We start from the raw sequence: 17,638 nt of genomic DNA on the forward strand, positions 1-17,638 counted from the left end.
TCAATTTGAGAGATGATAGCTGTTTCCACATGTTATCAATCATATGGCTTAGAGTAATTTTATTAAGCTGCTAGCATATGCAAGACGTGACAGGTTTTTATAAGACGCAGCCAACAGGAAGATCAAATCCAAAGCCACATCAACACTGATGGAAAATGGCGATTCATGAAACATGCCACGCAGACTTTACACACTGGCGTGTGCACACACACCCGCTCAACACAAGTTCACTCGCAGGCACACACGCTCAGACATCACCATTTTTAATAATAAATCCCTTTTAACTTCCGGCGCCGACAGAGATGGCCTCCTCGCTTCGCGTTCCTAGGAAACTGTGCAGTATTTTGTTTTTTTTACGTGTTATTTCTTACATTGGTACCCCAGGTAATGTTAGGTTTCATTACATACAGTCGGGAGGAACTACTGAATATAAGAGCAACGTCAAATCACCATCAATACGACCAGGAATATGACTGTCCCGAAGCGGATCCTGTGTTTTACCTTCCACCGAGGACAATGGATCGGATCACAGCCGGCGACCCAAAACAACGACGCCGAAAAAGGGGCAAACGAAGCGGTCTTCTGGTCAGGCTCCGGAGACGGGCACATCACGCACCACTCCCTAGCATACTACTCGCCAATGTCCAGTCTCTTGACAACAAGGTTGATGAAATCCGAGCAAGGGTAGCATTCCAGAGAGACATCAGAGACTGTAACGTTCTTTGCTTAACGGAAACATGGCTCACTCGAGAGACGCTTACGGAGTCGGTGCAGCCAGCTGGTTTCTTCACCCATTGCGCTGACAGAAAGAGACGTGGTGTGATCATAACAACATACAGGAACTCAAGTCCTTCTGTTCACCTGACTTATAATTCCTCACAGTCAAATGTCAACCGCATTATCTACCAAGGGAATTCTCTTCGATTATAATCACAGCCATATATATCCCCCAAAAAGCAGACACATCGATGGCCCTGAACAAACTTTAATTGACTCTATGTAAACTGGAAACCACATGTCCTGAGGCTGCATTCATTGTAGCTGGGGATTTTAACAAGGCTAATCTGAAAACAAGACTCCCTAAATTCTATCAGCATATCGATTGTGCTACCAGGGCTGGTAAAACCCTGGATCATTGTTATTCTAACTTCCGCGACGCATATAAGGCCCTCCCCCGCCCTCCTTTCGGAAAAGCTGACCACGACTCCATTCTGTTGCTTCCAGCCTACAGACAGAGACTAAAACAAGAAGCTCCTGCGCTCAGGTCTGTTCAACGCTGGTCCGACCAATCTGATTCCACGCTTCAACACTGCTTCGATCACGTAGATTGGGATATGTTCCGCATTGCGTCCAACAACAACATTGATGAAAACGCTGATTCGGTGAGCGAGTTCATTAGAAAGTGCATTGGCGATGTTATACCCACAGCAACGATTAAAACATTCCCAAACCAGAAACCGTGGATTGATGGCAGCATTCACGCGGAACTGAAAACGCGAACCACTGCTTTTAACTAGGGCAAGGTGACCGGAAACATGACTAAATACAAACAGTGTAGCTATTCCCTCCGCAAGGCAATCAAATGAGCTAAGTGTCAGTATAGAGACAAAGTAGAGTCGCAATTCAACGGCTCAGACACAAGAGGTATGTGGCAGGGTCTACAGTCAATCACGGATTACAAAAAGAAAACCAGCCCCGTATGGGACCAGGATGTCTTGCTCCCAGACAGGCTAAGTAACTTTTTTGCTCGCTTTGAGGACAATACAGTGCCACTGACACGGCCCGCTACCGAAACCTGCGGGCTCTCCTTCACTGCAGCCGACGTGAGTAAAACATTTAAATGTGTTAACGCTCACAAGGCTGCAGGCCCAGACGGCATTCCCGCTTCTTCCTCAGAGCATGCGCAGACCAGCTGGCTGGTGTGTTTACGGACATATTCAATCAATCCTTATCCCAGTCTGCTGTTCCAACATGCTTCAAGAAGGCCACCATTGTTCCTGTTCCCAAGAAAGCTAAGGTAACTGAGCTAAACAACTACCGCCCCGTAGCATCATGAAGTGCTGTGAGAGACTAGTCAAGGACCATATCACTTCCACCCTACCTGACACCCTAGACCCACTCCAATATGCTTACCGCCCCAATAGGTCCACAGACGACGCAATCGCAACCACACTGCACACTGCCCTAACCCATCTGGACAAAAGGAATACCTATGTGAGAATGCTGTTCATCGACTACAGCTCAGCATTTAACACCATAGTACCCTCCAAACTCGTCATCAAGCTTGAGACCCTGGGTCTCGACCCCGCCCTGTGCAACTGGGTACTGGACTTCCTGACGGGCCGCCCCCAGGTGGTGAGGGTAGGCAACAACATCTCCTCCCCGCTGATCCTCAACACTGGGGCCCCACAAGGGTGCGTTCTGAGCCCTCTCCTGTACTCCCTGTTCACCCACGACTGCGTGGCCATGCACGCCTCCAACTCAATCATCAAGTTTGTGGACGACACTACAGTGGTAGGCTTGATTACCAACAACGACGAGACGGCCTACAGGGAGGAGGTGAGGGCCCTCGGAGTGTGGTGTCAGGAAAATAACCTCACACTCAACGTCAACAAAACAAAGGAGATGATTGTGGATTTCAGGAAACAGCAGAGGGAGCACCCCCCTATCCACATCGACGGGACAGTAGTGGAGAGGGTAGTATCAAGTTCCTCGGCGTACACATCACGGACAAACTGGTCCACCCACACAGACAGCATTGGGATGATGGCGCAGCAGCGCCTCTTCAACCTCAGGAGGCTGAAGAAATTTGGCTTGTCACCAACAGCACTCACAAACTTCTACAGATGCACAATCGAGAGCATCCTGTCGGGCTCTATCACCACCTGGTACGGCAACTGCTCCGCCCACAACCGTAAGGCTCTCCAGAGGGTAGTGAGGTCTGCACAACGGGGGCAAACTACCTGCCCTCCAGGACACCTACACCACCCGATGTCACAGGAAGGGCATAAAGATCATCAAGGACAACAACCACCCGAGCCATGGCCTGTTCACCCCTCTATCATCTAGAAGGCGAAGTCAGTACAGGTGCATCAAAGCAGGGACCGAGAGACTGAAAAACAGCTTCTATCTCAAGGCCATCAGACTGTTAAACAGCCATCACTAACCTTGAGTGGCTGCTGCCAACATACTGACTCAACTCCAGCCACTTTAGTATCGGAAATTGATGTAAAAAATGTATCACTAGCCACTTTAAACAATGCCACTTAATATAATTTTTACATACCCTACATTACTCATCTCATATGTATATACTGTACTCTATACCATCTACTGCATCTTGCCTATGCCGTTCTGTACCATCACTCATTCATATATCTTTATGTACATATTCTTTATCCCTTTACACTTGTGTGTATAAGGTAGTAGTTGTGGAATTGTTAGGTTAGATTACTCGTTGGTTATTACTGCATTATCGGAACTAGAAGCACAAGCATTTCGCTACACTCACATTAACATCTGCTAACCATGTGTATGAGACAAATCAAATTGGATTTGATTATATTTAAAGCAGGAAAACAAGAAACAACAGCCAACAGGCCATTTCCATAAAATTATGTTTATCTGTGCCTGTGCAGAACATACACTGAGTACATAAACATTAGGAACACCTGCTCTTTCCACGACAAACACTGTTGAGGTGAATCCAGGTGAAAGATATGATCCCTTATCCACTTCAGTCAATGTTGATGAATGTGAGGAGACACGTTAATAAAGAAGGATTTTTAAGCCTTGAGACACTTGAGACAGGCATTGTGTATGTGTGCCATTCAGAGTTTTGAGTGTGTCAAGAACTGCAACATTGCTGGGTTTTTCAGGCTCAACAGTTTCCCGTGTGTATCAAGAATGGTACACCACCCAAAGGACATCCAGCCAACTTGACACAACTGTGGGAAGCATTCGACACCTTGTGGAGTTCATGCTCCGATGAATTAAGGCTGTTCTGAGGGCAAAATAATCAATATTAGGAAGGTATTCCTGAAGTTTTCTACATTCAGTGTATACTAGCCTATTTCAGTGAATTAAAGGACATACTACACTGCATACAGTACAAACTGTTCATTCGGAAAGTATTCAGACCCCTTGACTCTTTCCACATTTTGTTACATTACAGCCTTATTCTAAAGTGGATTAAATAGTTTTTTCCCCTTATCAATCTGCACACATTACCCCATATTGACAGAGAAATAAATGTGTGTTTTTTTAAGATTTTATTTTAGAAACAAAAATATCACATTTACAAAAGTATTCAGACCCTTTACTCAGTAATTTGTTGAAGCACCTTTGGCAGCGATTACAGCCTCGAGTCTTCTTGGGTATGATGCTACAAGCTTGGCACCCCTGTAGTTGGGGAGTTTCTCCAATTCTTCTCTGCAGATCCTCTCAAGCTCTGTTGGTTGGATGGGAAGAGTCGCTGCACAGCTATTTTCAGGTCTCTTCGATTGGGTTCAAGTCCGGGCTCTGGCTGGGCCACTCAAGGACATTCAGAGACTTGCCCCGAAGCCAAACCTGCATTGTCTTGGCTGTCTGCTTAGGGTTGTTGTCCTGTTGGAAGGTGAACCTTCGCCCAAGTCTGAGGTCCTGAGCGCTCTGGAGCAGGTTTTCATCAAGGATATCTCTGTACTTTACTCCGTTCATCTTTCCCTCAGTCCTGACTAGTCTCCCAGTCCCTGCCGCTGAAAAACATCCTCATAGCATGATGCTGCCACCACCATGCTTCACTGTAGGGATGGCGCCAGGTTTCCTCTAGACGTGACACTTGGCATTCAGGCCAAAGAGTTCAATCATGGTTTCATCAGACCAGAGAATCTTGTTTCTCATGGTCTGAGAGTCTTTAGGTGTCTTTTGGCAAACTCCAAGTGGACTGTCATGTGCATTTTACTGAGGAGTGTCTTCCATCTGGCCACTGTAACATTGAGGTCAGATTGGTGTAGTGCTGCAGAGATGGTTGTTCTTCTGGAAGGTTCTCCCATCTACACAGAGGAACTCTGGAGCTCTGTCAGAGTGACCATCGGTTCTTGGTCACCTCCCTGACCAAGGCCCTTCTCACTCGATTGCTCAGTTTGGCCGGGCGGCCAGCTCTAGGAAGCGTCTTGGTGGTACCAAACTTCTTCATTTAAGAATGAAGGAGGCCACTGTGTTCTTGGTGACCTTCAATGCTGCATAAATGTTTGGGTACCCTTCCCCAGATCTGTGCCTCGACACAATCCTGTCTATGAACTTTACGGACAATTCCTTTGACCTCATGGCTTTGTTTTTGCTCTGACATGCACTGTCAACTGTGAGACCTTCTATAGACAGGTGTGTGCCTTTCCAAATAATGTCCAATCAATTGAATTTACCACAGGTGGACTCTATTCAAGTTGTAAAAACATCTCAAGGATGATCAATGGAAACAGGATGCACCTGAGCTCAATTTCGAGTCTCATGGCAAAGGGTCTGAATACTTATGTAAAGTTATTTCTGTTTTTTATTTTTAATACATTTGCAAACATTTTTAAAACCTGTTTTTGCTTTTTCATTATGGGGTGTTGTGTGTAGATTGATGAGGAAAAGTTTTTTTTAATCCATTTTAGAATAAGGCTGTAATGTAACAAAATATGGAAAAAGTCAAGGGGTCTGAATACTTTCCGAATTGACTGTAGTCTAGGGGAGACTGGGGTTAGTTGTCACAGCGGTAAATACTCCCAATCTAAATTGTGTAATATTTTTAAGGTTCAAATGTTTGAATTATTTGAAAAAACATCCACCTGGTCAATTTGTGTTAGCATGACTAAACACTAAGGTGAGGGGAATTTATGTGTTTATCATAGAAAGAAAATAAATGCATTATTGGTATTTTCTTTGTAAATGTTTGAATTATGGGAGTATCTATGAACAATTATGTTTCTTGAAAAGAGGGAATAAAGAGCTACCTTTCCGGTCAAAAGTTTAGAATGTAGAAAATAGTCAAAATAAAGAAAAACCCTTGAATGAGTAGGGGTTCTAAAACTTTTGACCAGTAATATATATTTGGTAGTATACAGTGCCTTGCGAAAGTATTCGGCCCCCTTGAACTTTGCGACCTTTTGCCACATTTCAGGCTTCAAACAAAGATATAAAACTGTATTTTTTGTGAAGAATCAACAACAATTGGGACACAATCATGAAGTGGAATGACATTTATTGGATATTTCAAACTTTTTTAACAAATCAAAAACTGAAAAATTGGGCGTGCAAAATTATTCAGCCCCTTTCCTTTCAGTGCAGCAAACTCTCTCCAGAAGTTCAGTGAGGATCTCTGAATGATCCAATGTTGACCTAAATGACTAATGATGATAAATACAATCCACCTGTGCGTAATCAAGTGTCCGTATAAATGCACCTGCACTGTGAAAGCGCAGAGAGCATCATGAAGAACAAGGAACACACCAGGCAGGTCCGAGATACTGTTGTGAAGAAGTTTAAAGCCGGATTTGGATACAAAAAGATTTCCCAAGCTTCAAACATCCCAAGGAGCACTGTGCAAGCGATAATATTGAAATGGAAGGAGTATCAGACCATTGCAAATCTACCAAGACCTGGCCATCCCTCTAAACTTTCAGCTCATACAAGGAGAAGACTGGTCAGAGATGCAGCCAAGAGGCCCATGATCACTCTGGATGAACTGCAGAGATCTACAGCTGAGGTGGGAGACTCTGTCCATAGGACAACAATCAGTCGTATATTGCACAAATCTGGCCTTTATGGAAGAGTGGCAAGAAGAAAGCCATTTCTTAAAGATAACCATAAAAAGTGTTGTTTAAAGTTTGCCACAAGCCAGACACACCAAATGTGGAAGAAGGTGCTCTGGTCAGATGAAACCAAAATTGAACTTTTTGGCAACAATGCAAAACGTTATGTTTGACGTAAAAGCAACACAGCTCATCACCCTGAACACACCATGCCCACTGTCAAACATGGTGGTGGCAGCATCATGGTTTGGGCCTGCTTTTCTTCAGCAGGGACAGGGAAGATGGTTAAAATTGATGGGAAGATGGATGGAGCCAAATACAGGACCATTCTGGAAGAAAACCTGATGGAGTCTGCAAAAGACCTGAGACTGGGACGGAGATTTGTCTTCCAACAAGACAATGATCCAAAACATAAAGCAAAATCTACAATGGAATGGTTCAAAAATAAACATATCCAGGTGTTAGAATGGCCAAGTCAAAGTCCAGACCTGAATCCAATCGAGAATCTGTGGAAAGAACTGAAAACTGCTGTTCACAAATGCTCTCCATCCAACCTCACTGAGCTCGAGCTGTTTTGCAAGGAGGAAGGGGACAAAATTTCAGTCTCTCGATGTGCAAAACTAATAGAGACATACCCCAAGCGACTTACAGCTGTAATCGCAGCAAAAGGTGGCGCTACAAAGTATTAACTTAAGGGGGCTGAATAATTTTGCACGCCCAATTTTTCAGATTTTGATTTGTTAAAAAAGTTTGAAATATCCAATAAATGTCGTTCCACTTCATGATTATGTCCCACTTGTTGTTGATTCTTCACAAAAAAATACAGTTTTATATCTTTATGTTTGAAGCCTGAAATGTGGCAAAAGGTCGCAAGGTTCAAGGGGGCCGAATACTTTCGCAAGGCACTGTATATTTTGTGTGTGTGCTATAAAGAGCCCCCTTAATTTCTGTCACACACACCCACAAGTGTGCAAACACTCGTATACACCCTACAAATGTTATTCTCACATCGTAAAATTCTGACTTTTGTTAGGAATATCAACAGACCAAAGAAAGGAGTGGCTATTTCTAAGACTGTATGCTATAAGCTACTAGCAAACATTGTGACAGCCAACCCCATACTGTGTGACAACCAACCACGCGAGGGCGCTGGTTGTTACAAGTGGACAGAGTGTGTTTGATGGCTTATAACTTCACGTTGGAATAAGATACGAGGATAAAAATCATCCCCATTTCAACCCAAGACCTTGTTCTTTATCCTAATATTGAAAAGTCAGACTGGTGCTGTGAAATACACACGAGAGCAAAATGTGTGACAACCAACCTCTGTCTCCCCTAAATATTTACAGTGTATACAAAATTGTGCCTCCCAAACAGTGTACCAATCGAGCACATGCAAACTCTACAGGCTAACGAAGACCACCTCCCCGAGAGATCGGCAAAGAATTTTAATAGCTGTGGCCCGGAGCGCTGACGGGAGGCTAAATTAATGCCCCTTTGTGTGTGTGTGTGTGTGTGTGTGTGTGTGTGTGTGTGTGTGTGTGTGTGTGTGTTTGTGTGCGTGCATTTGTGTCACTCACACACACGGTCAGCGAGGACATAAACAGCAGCACTGTTTCACACAGAATCATTAGAGCATGATTACACCACTGTGAGTAAAAGTGGGACATGATCTGGTATGACTGAAAAGCCAAATGTATGCAACAGCTTAGCCTGGAGTAGGGGTTAAAGCATTTGCTCTGGTGCTGCAGCATTCTGGATATAGCCGAGTTAGGAAATGTATCTGGTGCACATACCTGGGGGTCAGTTGTGCATAGAGAGGTAGAGAGAGAGGTATAGAGTAGAGGTCGACCGATTAATCGGAATGGCGGATTAATTAGGGATGATTTCAAGTTTTCATAACAATCGGAAATCGGTAGTTTTGGACACCGATTTGGCCGTTTTTTTTTTTTACGCCTTTATTTAATCTTTATTTAACTAGGCAAGTCAGTTACTTAACAACACTTTCTTATTTTCAATGACGGCCTAGGAACGGTGGGTTAACTGCCTCGTTCAGGGGCAGAACGACAGATTTTCCCCTTGTCAGCTCAGGGGATCCAATCTTGCAACCTTACAGTTAAGTAGTTCAACACTATAACCACCTGCCTCTCGTTGCACTCCACAAGGAGACTGCCTGTTACGCGAATGCAGTAAGCCAAGGTAAGTTGCTAGCTAGAATTAAACTTATCTTATAAAAAACAATCAATCAATCATAATCACTAGTTAACAACACATGGTTGATGATATTACTAGTTTATTTAGCGTGTCCTGGGTTGCATATAATCTGACTGAGCATACAGGCATACAAGTATCTGACTGAGCGGTGGTAGGCAGCAGCAGGCTCGTAAGCATTCATTCAAACAGCACTTTCGTGCGTTTTGCCAGCAGCTCTTCGTTGTGCATCAAGCATTGCGCTGTTTATGACTTCAAGACTATCAACTCCCGAGATGAGGCTGGTGTAACCAATGTGAAATGGCTAGCTAGTTAGCGGGGTGCAATCTAATAGCGTTTCAAACGCCACTCGCTCTGAGACTTGGAGTGGTTGTTCCTGCATGGGTTGCTCTGCATGGGTAACGCTGCTTCGAGGGTGGCTGTTGTCGTTGTGTTCCTGGTTCGAGCCCAGGGAGGAGCGAGGAGAGGGATGGAAGCTATACTGTTACACTGGCAATACTATAGTGCCTACAAGAACATCCAATAGTCAAAGGTTAATGAAATACAAATGGTATAGAGGGAAATAGTCCTATAATTCCTATAATAACTACAACCTAAAACTTATTACCTGGGAATATTGAAGACTCATGTTGAAAGGAACCACCAGCTTTCATATGTTCTCATGTTCTGAGCAAGGAACTTAAACGTTAGCTTTCTTACATTGCACATATTGCACTTTTACTTTCTTCTCCAACACTTTGTTTTTGCATTATTTAAACCAAATTGAACATGTTTCATTATTTATTTGAGGGTAAATTGATTTTATTGATTTATTATATTAAGTTAAAATAAGTGTTCATTCAGTATTGTTGTAATTGTCATTATTTCAAATACATTTTTTAAAATCGTCCAATTAATCAGTATCGGCTTTTTTGGTCCTCCAATAATCGGTATCTCTATCGGCGTTGAAAAATCATAATTGGTCGACCTCTAGTAGAGAGAGAGGTATAGAGAGAGGTAGGTAGAGAGAGAGGTAGGTAGAGAGAGAGGTAGAGGGAGAAGGAGAGAGGCCACGATACCAGGACTTTGATACCGATACCAGGTTTAGCATCACAATACTGATACTTGATACCAAAATGATACCACGTCAACAAAATAAGACATTTTAGCCAAAGTAACAGAATGGCACTTGATCCAGACCTATCCTTTGAGTTCAATATCATTATATTGGACATTTTGTGTTTTTGATTGTATGCATTAAATAAACTTTTTATACAAGATAACTGCATAATGGTAATCATTCATTTGAATGGTAAATCTCTATTGATAAACTGGGTAAATCAAGGTGTAGCCTAGGCCTATTCACAATACAGGTGAATACATATTCAATAAGAGCGTGTGCATGCGTTATTTAGCTTGTTTTGGCTGATTTCATGTGGCTACAAATGAAAAACAATCAGTTAACCTTCCATTTGGGACTTATCAACATTTGCATAGAAGAAGCAATCTCTTATTTTAAAAAAGTGTGCGCTGTCTCTTTAAGACCCATTAGGCCATTCACACACAAAGCCAATTCGAGGCCCCAGCAAAGATGATCTCGACTAGGAGAGATGAATAATGTTTTTTTTGCTGACAAATCAGCATATTTAGCATTATGGTTTACATATTATCACAAACATAGTACTGGGGTAGTGAATTGATGTTGGCTTCAGCTGTAAGCTAGCAAGGAAAGTTAGCCTACAAAGATGGAAGCTACCGGTATCTTCTTGCATTGTAGTGTTCTAGCCTGTACTGGACATTGTTTTGAGAACAGTAATTAACAGTTTCAACATTGCTACATACCATGTTGCATTATTCAAGTGTGTTAACTTCTGTGCAGCATAAGTGGTGATACATCCCAGACTCCCAATGAGTGCAGTGGTTCCTCATGTCAGGCTATAGCTAGCAATGAGTAAGTGGAGCAGTCAGACAAGAGGCATGAACAGTTCGCTCATGCTACAGGGGGCATCGACTGCACTGATAGACTTGATCCTCTCTCAATCAGTAGATGACGTGAGGCACATTTGACAGAAGAAAAGACAGAGAGAAAGAACAACTGCAGCAAGAGCATCAAACCACCCACTTGTGCTAGCCTAGCTGTTTACCATACAACAATCTCTGAATGTTGTTCTTGACATGAGAGGATTATTGATATGGATTGGAGCCATTGGCCTCTGCTGCCTCCCTCACAGTCATTCAATGTGTATCTGGCCTCAAGTCACTGACCTCTCACCAACAGCCATGAAATTCACACTGACTAGCACAACACAACTCAGTTGTAATGTCCTAAACAGCTGCCCTGGGGTCTCTCCCACACTCACAGCCAGCATCAACATGTTTGGAACTGGAACCACGACCAGAGATGGAACACACATGGCTCAGATCAAGTACGCAGTTTGGCAACCTACAAGACTGTGGTCCCCGGCGTCCAATATCACAACATTTTTCAGGATTAGAGGTATGGAGTGCAGCCGAACCTTCGTTTTGGGAAGTAGCATTGGCGTGTGTGTGATTGCGGGCGTGTGTGTGCACACATGAATGTGTGTGCATGTGTGAGTTCTTGTGTGTGTCCATGCATGGGTGTGTGTGGTGCCAGGATCTCTTTGTGCTTGCCATACTCTTACTGGACAATGATAAGAGGCATTCAAAAAGCAACTGAACTCCATCTGTCATAAATCAGGAGGATCACAGGAATTCACCAAGTCAAAGAAACTGCTGCATCTGCAGATTGAATATGCCAGGTAGTCTATAACTCTAATATCTAGTTGAAGGGTGTTTTCACACTTAGTCCCTTTCAGCCAATTTGTGTGGTTTGCTTAATTTTGGGGGCAGTGTGAACACTACAAAGGAACTCAGACCCCTCAAAGAGCCCCTAAAGAGAACCGAACTGAACTGAGATCATATCGAGAGGTGGTCAAGTTCCCTTTTTTAGGGCAATGTGAAAACAAAGCCCCCCAGGTTCGCTTGTCATCAATCCTACACAACACACCTGACTACTGCAACACCTGTTCCCCTGCCATAAACCCTCACATTGATGCCACAAAAGAGAGAAGATGATGATGTGCATCAAGGATGCACAGGTTTTTAGTTCAAGATTACTTGTTTGCGATAATGTGATCTATAGGCTAAGAGAGCTTCATAAGCTGTGAGAAAAAAGATCATTAAGGACAACAACCACCGAGCCACTGCCTGTTCACCCCGTTATCATCCAGAAGGCGAGGTCAGTACAGGTGTATCAAAGTTGGGACCGAGAGACTGAAAAACAGCTTCTATCCCAAGGCCATCAGACTGTTAAACAGCCATCACTAACATTGAGTGGCTGCTGCCAACATACTGACTCAAATCTCTAGCCACTTTAATAATAAAAAATTGGATGAAATAAATGTATCACTTGTCACTTTAAACTATGCCACTTTATATAATGTTTACATACCCTACACTACTCATCTCATATGTATATATTGTACTCTATACCATCTACTGCATCTTTCCTATGCCGTTCGGCCATCGCTCATTCATATATATTTTTATGTACATGTTCTTATTCATTCCTTTACACTTGTGTGTATAAGGTAGTTGTTGTGAAATTGTTAGATTACTTGTTAGATATTACTGCATGGTCGGAACTACAAGCACAAGCATTTCGCTAAACTCACATTAACATCTGCCAACCATGTGTATGTGACAAATCAAATTGGATTTGATTTGAATAAGTAATTTTTTTAAAGCCATTTTGCCACAACTTTGGAAGTATGCTTGGGGTCAATGTCCATTTGGAAGACCCATTTGCGACCAAGCTTTAACTTCCTGACTGATATGTTGAGATTTTGCTTCAATATATCCACATAATTTTCCTACTCATGGTGCCATCTATTTTGTGAAGTGCACCAGTCCTTCCTGCAGCAAAGCACCCCACAACATGATGGGATGGTGTTCTTCGGCTTGCAAGCCTCCCCCTTTTTCCTCCGAACATAACGATGGTCATTATGGCCAAACAGTTCTATTTTTGTTTCATCAGTCCAGAGAACATTTCTCCAAAAAGTATGATCTTTGTCCCCATGTGCAGTTGCAAACCGTAGTTTGGCTTTTTATGGTGGTTTTGGAGCAGTGGCTTCTTCCTTGCTGAGCGGCCTTTCAGCTTATGTCGATATAGGACTTGTTTTACTGTGGATATAGATACTTTTGTACCCGTTTCCTCCAGCATCTTCACAAGGTCCTTTGCTGTTGTTCTGGGATTGATTTGCACTTTTCGCACCAAAGTACGTTCATCTCAAGGAGACAGAACACGTCTCCTTCCTGAGCGGTATGACGGCTGCGTGGTCCCATGGTGTTTATACTTGTGTACTATTGTTTGTACAGATGAACGTGGTACCTTCAGACATTTGGAAATTGCTCCCAAGGATGAACCAGACTTGATGTCTACAAGAATTCTGAGGTCTTGGCTGATTTCTTTTGATTTTCCCATGGTGTCAATCAAAGAGGCACTGAGTTTGACGGTAGGCCTTGAAATACATCCACAGGTACACCTCCAATTGACTCAAATGATGTCAATTAGCCTATCAGAAGCTCTAAAGCCATGACATCATTTTCTGGAATTTTCCAGGCTGATTAAAAGGCACAGTCAACTTAATGTAACTTCTGACCCACTGGAATTGTGATACAGTGAATTATAAGTCAAATAATCTGTCTGTAAACAATTGTTGGAAAAATTACTTGTGTCATGCACAAAGTAGGTGTGCTAAATGACTTTTGGAGAGGTAGAAAAATTGGAAAGGTAGAAAAATTTGTTTCAATGACTCCAACCTAAGTGTATGTAAACTTCTGTCTTCAACTGTATCTAGCTGTCCGATAACATATTCTGATGGAATGGCTTGTCGTGCACTTTGTTAAAACCCAGAATGCATTGAGTGAATGTTGAAAAAAGATATTGGTTTCTTTATAAGCATAGCAATGTGAATACGAAGATGATTCAGACCACAAAATAGCTGAAGTGAACTGGCAAAAGAGTTCAAATGCAAATGCAAGGGCAGAGTGAATACAAAGAGAACTGAGTTTGTTTGCCTTTTTTATCCCAGAGTTCACTTTAACTTCTCTAGGGCAGGAGGCAGCATTTGGAATTGTGGATGAAAAGCATGCCCAAATTAAACTGCCTTCACTCAGGCCCAGAAGAATTAGTAGATCTGGATAGAAAACACTCTAAAGTTTCCAAAACTGTTAAAATAATGTCTGTGAGTGTAATATAACTGATTTGGCAGGCGAAAAACCTGAGAAAAATCCATTCAGGAAGTAGGAATTTTGTTGGTGTTGTAGTTTTCTATTCAATGCCATTACAGTATCCATTGACATAGGACTCAAATTGCAGTTCTTATGCCTTCCACTAGATGTCAACAGTCTTTAGAAATTGTTTCAGGCTTGTATTCTGAAAAATGAGGGAGTAAGAGCAGTGTGAATGAGTGGACCCTGTCGTGTCACAGAGCTTTTTCATGCGCGCGACCGAGAGAGTGCCCTTCTTGTTTACCTTTTATATTGACAACGTTATTGTCTGGTTGAAATATTAGCGATTATTTAGGCTAAAAACAACCTGAGGATTGAATATTATGAACTTATGAACTTTACGGATCCAATTTTGATTTTTTTTGTATGCCTGTTGTGACTGCGTTTGAGCCTGTGGATTACTGAAGAAAATGCGCAAACAAAACGGAGGTTTTCGGATATAAAGAGAGACTTTATTGAACAAAACTAACATTTATTGAATAAATGAATGTCTTCTGAGTGCAGCCATATGAAGATCCTCAAAAGCAAGTGATTCATTTTATCTCTATTTCTGACTTGTGTAACTTTTCTACTTGGCTGGTTACTGTTTGTAATGATTTGTCTGCTGGGCTATGTTCTCAAATAATTGTAAGGAATGCTTTCGCCGTAAAGCATTTTTTAAATCTGACACCGTGGTTGGATTAATAAGAAGTGAATCTTTAAACCTATGTAAAATAGTTGTATCTTTTCTGAATTTTTATAATGAGTATTTCTGTATTTGAATTTGGCGCTCTGCAATCTCCCTGGATGTTGGCCAGGTGGGACGCCCTAGAGAGGTTAAAGAGGACTGAGATGGGTTCTTTTAAAGAGGACTAGATGTGAAAACTCCCTTGACATACAGAGTGTACAAAACATTGCACCCCCTTTTGCCCTCAGAACAGCCTGAATTCGTCGGGGCATGGACTACAATGTGTCAAAAGCGTTCTACAGGGATGCTGGCCCATGTTGACTCCAATGCTTCCCTCAGTTGTGTCAAGTTGGCTGGATGTCATTTGGGTGGTGGACCATTCTTGATACACACGGAAAACTGTTGAGCGTGAAAAACCCAGCAGCGTTGCAGTTCTTGACACACTCAAACCGGTGTGCCTGCTACCATTCCCCGTTCAAAGGCACTTCAATCTTTTGTCTTGCCCATTCACCCTCTGAGTGACACACACACAATCCATGTCTCAAGGCTTAAAAATCCTTCTTTGACCTGTCTCCTCCCCTTCATCTAAACTGATGTGGATTTAACATATTAGATCAATAAGGAATCATAGCTTCCACCTGGATACCCTTGGTCAGTCTGCGTCATTGAAAGAGCAGGTGTTCCTAATGTTTTGTATACTCAGTGTACATCTCACCCTCTCACCGTCCCCTGATGCTGACACAGGATACACCATCTACAGTTGGGTTAGGGCACCGACACACCGGAATTTGGAAAATGTTTATAAAAAAAGAAATAAAAAAAATACTAAAATCACCAGGATTCACCAAAACATGTATTTACTTTAGGAAATCTGTTCACCAACTATTCCCCCAAAATAAAAAAGAGACGTGATCATGTCTCAATGTTATCAAGGTAGGAAAACTATTGTTATTTTCAAATACAATCTCTTTTTTGGGCTCAGTTATGGTCAATTTGCAGTGTACATGTAACGTTCGTCTGAAGAAGTAGACCAAGGTGCAGCGTAGAAGTGCGAAATGGCTAGCTAGTTAGCGGGGTGCGCGCTAACAGCATTTCAATCGGTGACGTCACTCACTCTGAGACCTTGAAGTAGCTGTTCACCTTGCTCTGCAAGGGCCGCGGCATTTGTGGAGCGATGGGTAACGATGCTTCGAGGGTGGCTGTTGTTGATGTGTGCAGAGGGTCCCTGGTTCAAGCCCCGTTAGGGGTGTGGAGATGGATGGAAGCTAAAGCCCACACTGATAATTTAGTGACATGTCAGATGTCAACACACACAGACGCCATGATTCAGAATTATAATCTCTCAGACTAGGGGTTCTCTTGCATTCCAGAAGATGCAAGTGACATTGTCTATCATCATACAGTACTGCCAGACTGATATACTATATCAGGGAAGGGCAACTTTGTAGGCTTAAGCCACAATTATTCTATATATTTTTTCCAGTCTTACAGTTGAGAGTTCAAATAGCAGTTTTTTCCTCTCCCCATGGCAAAATGAGTGGAATGTATTCGCTTAGGGTTCCCAAAAGGCTAGGGCCGGCTCTGACTGCATCTGTGGGTATGTATGTGGGTACGCAGACCCTCAAGCCACTGCTGCCCCTCATGATGACTTCAAATTGTTTATGGCCCCCACCCCCATCAAAGTCACTACTATGGTAGAGCACTGTGCACACAGCACATACTTCTCACTCACCTGCACCATGCGTGTGTCCCGTGTTGTAGCCACTGTATCCATAAAAACAGGTGAAGCAGTTCCTGCGCTGGTAGCGGTATCTGCCAAGCCTGTTATTAGCTCCCCAACTAGGGCTTAACTGACTCCCAAAGCCCACTAGAACCACCATATACCATCCTATGGAAGCCATGGTCTAAACAGCACTGAAAGTAAGAGATAAGTGTCTACAAAGAACTAAGAGAACTACGATGTGTAGAGAGATAGAGCCTGGACCATGCTGTCGATAGCATCATTTCCGAAGGAGGTATGATCACCGCACCAGTTGAGTCATTTTCTTTAGTATTTCAGACAGCATTCCCCCTTTTCTCTTTCCTCTTTCTCTCTCCCTCTAACTCTCTCAGCTTTGACAAACATGTTGTATGTGATTCTCTTTTGCTTGGGAGCTCCTCCCTCTCTCCCTCTCTCCCCCTCTCCCTCTCTCCCTCTCCCCAAAAACAGGTCCACTCTCCTTGCTCCTTTGTTACTCCCTCCTTCTTCCCACCTCCCTGCCCCCTCAGGTACAGTGACAGAGACAGAGTTGTACAGAGGAACTCTAACAACTGGACCGCACAGGAACATTCACCGAGGTGACATCACATCAGAGAAGCCAAGCACTGTCACACCTTTCCCTCTATCCTGTAACTCCTAATTCCATAGAGAAACATATTGTAAATCACACTGATTTCATGGCAATGGGAGAGCTTGAGTAGGCCTGTACATGTAACTGGGATTTTGACAGCTAGCTGGCTCGTCACAGGTAAGATGAAAATGCAATAAAAGGAAAATATGGAAGTATTACAGCAGAGGTCAACATATTATCTTCATGAAAAGGGATCACCGTGGAGGTATTAACCTGCCAATAAAGGATAGAGTGGGGGGGGGGGGGGGGGGGGGGAGTAGGAGGGAGATAGAAAGAGACTGCTATTTTGGTTTTACAGCTTGTCC

The 17,638-nt window shown here is 42.9% G+C and overlaps 1 protein-coding gene across 1 annotated transcript in view; it reads right to left on the reverse strand.

Annotated features, from left to right (window-relative positions):
• Nucleotides 1-17,077, reverse strand: part of LOC110532240 (multiple epidermal growth factor-like domains protein 6) — an 87,394-nt gene extending 70,317 nt beyond the window's left edge. The window contains exon 1 of the mRNA XM_036988181.1: nt 16,676-17,077. Coding sequence (XP_036844076.1) covers nt 16,676-16,844 — 169 coding nt within the window. The 5' untranslated portion in view covers nt 16,845-17,077. The remainder of the gene's footprint in view (nt 1-16,675) is intronic.
• Between the last annotated feature and the right edge of the window lie 561 nt (nt 17,078-17,638).

Source organism: Oncorhynchus mykiss, chromosome 9, assembly GCF_013265735.2.
Source record: "Oncorhynchus mykiss isolate Arlee chromosome 9, USDA_OmykA_1.1, whole genome shotgun sequence".
Lineage (NCBI taxonomy): Eukaryota > Metazoa > Chordata > Actinopteri > Salmoniformes > Salmonidae > Oncorhynchus > Oncorhynchus mykiss.